Source organism: Besnoitia besnoiti (genome assembly GCF_002563875.1).
Source record: "Besnoitia besnoiti strain Bb-Ger1 chromosome Unknown contig00135, whole genome shotgun sequence".
Taxonomy (NCBI): domain Eukaryota; phylum Apicomplexa; class Conoidasida; order Eucoccidiorida; family Sarcocystidae; genus Besnoitia; species Besnoitia besnoiti.
The window spans coordinates 2838-8515 of record NW_021704019.1 but is presented as its reverse complement, the minus strand read 5'-3'; the positions used below and the strand labels follow the sequence as shown (position 1 = coordinate 8515).

At 37.0% G+C, this 5678-nt stretch overlaps 3 protein-coding genes across 3 annotated transcripts; 1 reads left to right on the top strand and 2 right to left on the bottom strand.

Moving 5' to 3' along the window:
- Positions 1–1759: 1759 nt before the first annotated feature.
- BESB_024730 (cytochrome c oxidase subunit iii subfamily protein) lies at positions 1760–2421 on the bottom strand (the record flags this gene model as incomplete). The annotated part of the gene is made up of 2 exons (XM_029361161.1): positions 1760–1824; positions 2193–2421. 2 exons carry the CDS (start codon positions 2419–2421, stop codon positions 1760–1762), a joined length of 294 nt encoding a protein of 97 aa, XP_029214725.1.
- Positions 2422–3891: 1470 nt separating this feature from the next.
- On the top strand, positions 3892–4215 carry BESB_024720 (uncharacterized protein; the record flags this gene model as incomplete). Its single annotated transcript, XM_029361160.1, has 1 exon — positions 3892–4215. The coding sequence occupies one exon, from the start codon at positions 3892–3894 to the stop codon at positions 4213–4215; it is 324 nt and encodes a 107-aa protein (XP_029214724.1).
- Positions 4216–4911: 696 nt separating this feature from the next.
- Positions 4912–5458, bottom strand: BESB_024710 (putative apocytochrome b; the record flags this gene model as incomplete). The annotated part of the gene is made up of 2 exons (XM_029361159.1): positions 4912–5150; positions 5422–5458. 2 exons carry the CDS (start codon positions 5456–5458, stop codon positions 4912–4914), a joined length of 276 nt encoding a protein of 91 aa, XP_029214723.1.
- Positions 5459–5678: the final 220 nt, after the last annotated feature.

The window sequence follows — 5678 nt, the reverse complement described above, 5'->3', positions numbered from 1 at the left end:
TAATATAACAAAGATAATCAGGGTAATCTGGTATCCTTCTTGGCATAACGTTGAAACCAAGTATATGCATAGGGATGAAAATTAATAAGATACTACCTAAGAAGACTACAAACCAGATGCTTAAATATGGAGAAGCACCGGTATTTACATGGAATAGATTTACAGTATCTCCGAACATATCTCTGCTATAGAAGATAAAGCCACATATAGTAGCTAGTACTGCCAAGAGATAATACGAAATGGAAATGAGCTACAATATAGTATGTATCATGTAGGGCAATATCCATACCAGCGTTACCCATAACTACACCTGTAGTACCACCTAGAGTAAACAATAGGATAAAACTAAGAGCAGCCCATAGATCTACAGTTCTTGTAGTTGTATGGCTAGCCATATAGGTACCTAACCAGTTGAAAATCTTAGTACCGGTAGGAATTGCAATCATAATAGTCATAGCAGAGAAATAAGCTCTGGTATCTACCTCTAGACCGACTGTCATCATATGATGTGCCCATACTAAGGAACCTAGAATAGAAATACAACCCATAGCTAAGATCATAGATTGTCCACCGAAGACAGATCTAGCAGCATACATAGATAATGTCTGCGAGACTACACCAAAAAGCAGGTAAAATTAGAATGTATACCTCTGGATGTCCGAAGAACCAGAATAGATGTTGATAAAGTACACTATCACCAGAATACATAGAATCATAAAATTCAGTGTTTACGTGTAGATCAAGAAGGATCATAACTAATCCACCAGTAAGAATAGGTAGAGTGAAGACTAACATAAGGGCAGTAAATATGATAGCCCAGATATATAGAATATAGTTCTTAGCACCAGCATTAGAACCCATGAAGACGCAAGTACCAAGGAAGTTAATAGAACTTAAAATACTACTAATTCCTAGTACTGCAAGACCTCCGATAATCCAATCAGTTGCCTCTGGATTTAACACCATCAAGCTAGTACTTAGTGGAGGATACATTGTCCAACCAAGACCACTACCAAACTCGGAACAAATACTTTGAGTTAACAACACAGAACCTAATGGTACTAGAAAATAGGAGATCGCGTTAGTTCTTGGGAAAACGACTTCCGAACCACCAAATATATTTGGTACAAAGAAGTTACCATATCCTCCGTACAAAGCAGGCATTAAGAACATAAAGATCATAGCTAGGCCATGTATCGTTATTATCACATTATAAGTAGCTATCGTCTCTGTACAAATGATCCGCGATCCAGAACTGTATAACTCAAATCGAATAAACAAAGACATTATAGTTCCTAGAATACTGAAGATGACTCCGGTTATGAGATACAGACAACCAAGTTCTTTATGATTGCAGTACACCACCACCCCACTGGACTGCTTAAGACAGCTAAAAGTGTTGGATTTCAATATCACGGTAATCATGTTTGCTTGGAAGCTGTAGTCATTATAACTATTGATTTAGTATAAGCATAGAACCAATCCGGTAGTAAGATATACGATAGTAGCTAATCTACCATATAAGATATAAGTCGCTTGTGGAATAGCACTACCAATAATAATCAAGAAGATCATACTGTATACCCAAATAATTACCCATCCCACTGACTACATTTCGAGTCATAAAATGTTGTCGTATCAACATTCGAGTATTCAAAGCTCGAATTTCAGATAAAAGAGCTAAGTTAATGAGAGAGGACATAAATACTAACAAACCACCGGTTTTGGATGGGATTACTTTTTAACACCGCATAATATGCTAAAAAGTACCATTCAGGTACGATATGAAGGGAGTTACAAACCGGTTCACTGGTATGGAGTTATCTGGGTGCGATAATTCAATCAAACCAAAAGCCGTTTGTAAGAAAATTAAACCAATTAGATAATATGGTAGATAGGGAACAAACTGTCTCCAGACGTTCTTAACCCAGCTCACGTATTACATCTGACGGTGAACTAGCGTTCCTAACTGAATCTTGTTCAATAACAAGGGAGTAATGAGCCGACATGGAGGTGCTGATACAATCCGAGGATTAGAACTCCCAATATTATCTGACCTGTTATCCCCGGCGTACCTTACGACCGTTATATGATTTAGAGATAGAATGTAATGTGGATTAATATCCACATGGTTTCTACAAAGTGTAGATATAAAATAGTGAATGGTTCTGTAAAGATCTTGCATAACATACCTTTAGATTTGCTTAGCATTATAGAGCTTGTAGGCATGTAAGTAACTAAAGAACTATAGATACTTTGAGTGAAGAATACAAGGATAGCTCCAACAATAACATGGCTAAAATGTATACCAGTTAAGATGAAAAGTCCATTACCAAATGCATTATCATTAATATAAAGAGATAGTCCTAAGTATTCCGTACAGACTAACATTAAGAAGGCGACTACCAAAGTGAATGTCATGATATTCGTACAGCTTGTATACAAATGTTGGTTTTTCAAATATACGCTGGATACCACTATACTTAATGCAGAGCATAGTTAAGATGATAACTATTGTGGATATAGAACCAATTGAACACCATGTATTAATATAACAAAGATAATCAGGGTAATCTGGTATCCTTCTTGGCATAACGTTGAAACCAAGTATATGCATAGGGATGAAAATAAGATACTACCTAAGAAGACTACAAACCAGATGCTTAAATATGGAGAAGCACCGGTATTTACATGGAATAGATTTACAGTATCTCCGAACATATCTCTGCTATAGAAGATAAAGCCACATATAGTAGCTAGTACTGCACCAAGAGATAATACGAAATGGAAATGAGCTACAATATAGTATGTATCATGTAGGGCAATATCCATACCAGCGTTACCCATAACTACACCTGTAGTACCACCTAGAGTAAACAATAGGATAAAACTAAGAGCAGCCCATAGATCTACAGTTCTTGTAGTTGTATGGCTAGCCATATAGGTACCTAACCAGTTGAAAATCTTAGTACCGGTAGGAATTGCAATCATAATAGTCATAGCAGAGAAATAAGCTCTGGTATCTACCTCTAGACCGACTGTCATCATATGATGTGCCCATACTAAGGAACCTAGAATAGAAATACAACCCATAGCTAAGATCATAGATTGTCCACCGAAGACAGATCTAGCAGCATACATAGATAATGTCTGCGAGACTACACCAAAAGCAGGTAAAATTAGAATGTATACCTCTGGATGTCCGAAGAACCAGAATAGATGTTGATAAAGTACACTATCACCAGAATACATAGAATCATAAAATTCAGTGTTTACGTGTAGATCAAGAAGGATCATAACTAATCCACCAGTAAGAATAGGTAGAGTGAAGACTAACATAAGGGCAGTAAATATGATAGCCCAGATATATAGAATATAGTTCTTAGCACCAGCATTAGAACCCATGAAGACGCAAGTACCAAGGAAGTTAATAGAACTTAAAATACTACTAATTCCTAGTACTGCAAGACCTCCGATAATCCAATCAGTTGCCTCTGGATTTAACACCATCAAGCTAGTACTTAGTGGAGGATACATTGTCCAACCAAGACCACTACCAAACTCGGAACAAATACTTTGAGTTAACAACACAGAACCTAATGGTACTAGAAAATAGGAGATCGCGTTAGTTCTTGGGAAAACGACTTCCGAACCACCAATATATATTGGTACAAAGAAGTTACCATATCCTCCGTACAAAGCAGGCATTAAGAACATAAAGATCATAGCTAGGCCATGTATCGTTATTATCACATTATAAGTAGCTATCGTCTCTGTACAAATGATCCGCGATCCAGAACTGTATAACTCAAATCGAATAAACAAAGACATTATAGTTCCTAGAATACTGAAGATGACTCCGGTTATGAGATACAGACAACCAAGTTCTTTATGATTGCAGTACACCACCACCCCACTGGACTGCTTAAGACAGCTAAAAGTGTTGGATTTCAATATCCTACTACATTAAGATTATTCCACATCGGTTATGTTCTAGGCGTAATATATGGATTCTTGTTCTCACTCATCTTAACAGCGAGAGAAAACTACTACTCAGATGCTAGTCTAATCAGTAGCATCGTACTTGGAGTTATCATCTCTGAGACAGGATTATTTATCAGCTTTTTCTGGGGAGTATATACTACGAGTTGGACTACTGGTTTAGATCTTGAAGGTCTTTGTTTACCGGATCCAAGTTCTCTTGTGCTTTCATGACCATCATGTTAAGTGCATTAGCAGAGCATAGTTAAGATGATAACTATTGTGGATATAGAACCAATTGAACACCATGTATTAATATAACAAGATAATCGGTAATCTGGTATCCTTCTTGGCATAACGTTGTGTAGTTATATGAAGCGTACATTCCTTAATATCTGGAACAATAGATTATGGTTAGGTAGTGGAACAAGGAGAGCGTCTGTTGTACATCAACACTAGATACTGCTAATACCACTGTAGAGGTATAGTATATAATCCCTGCCCGGTGCAGTAAAATGTAAACGGCGGCTGTATTATGACGGTCCAAAGGTAGGTAAATCCTTGTCGGGTAATTATCGTCGTGCGTGAAAGTTGGTCCGACTCTTCACATGTCGTTTATCTAAAACTTTCTTAAATAGAATTATCTTTGAATATGAGGATCCAGATGGCCCGACGGTTAGACCCTGAGCACCTTTACATCCCTTAAATCATATACAGGATCAAATCTTCCTTGAGCGACTCGACAGGCACTAGAGATAGCGTGAAAGCTCTTTTGATTTCCATGAACGGAGTTACATATTAGATTCTCTTCGCTCCCATGGTATTTAGTAAGTTAACATTGAAACGTATCCAGTGTAAAGTTTGAACGTAATCCAGCTTTACCTTCTATGTTGTTATGTTAACCAAATAAGTTTCATCGTTGTTGATATTTCATTGACATGTTGATAACATAAATACTAACAAACCACCGGTTTTGGATGGGATTACTTTTAACACCGCATAATATGCTAAAAAGTACCATTCAGGTACGATATGAAGCGGAGTTACAAACCGGTTCACTGGTATGGAGTTATCTGGGTGCGATAATTCAATCAAACCAAAAGCCGTTGTAAGAAAATTAAACCAATTAGATAATATGGTAGATAGGGAACAAACTGTCTCCAGACGTTCTTAACCCAGCTCACGTATTACATCTGACGGTGAACTAGCGTTCCTAACTGAATCTTGTTCAATAACAAGGGAGTAATGAGCCGACATGGAGGTGCTGATACAATCCGAGGATTAGAACTCCCAATATTATCTGACCTGTTATCCCCGGCGTACCTTACGACCGTTATATGATTTAGAGATAGAATGTAATGTGGATTAATATCCACATGGTTTCTACAAAGTGTAGATATAAAATAGTGAATGGTTCTGTAAAGATCTTGCATAACATACCTTTAGATTTGCTTAGCATTATAGAGCTTGTAGGCATGTAAGTAACTAAAGAACTATAGATACTTTGAGTGAAGAATACAAGGATAGCTCCAACAATAACATGGCTAAAATGTATACCAGTTAAGATGAAAAGTCCATTACCAAATGCATTATCATTAATATAAAGAGATAGTCCTAAGTATTCCGTACAGACTAACATTAAGAAGGCGACTACCAAAGTGAATGTCATGATATTCGTACAGCTTGTATACAAATGT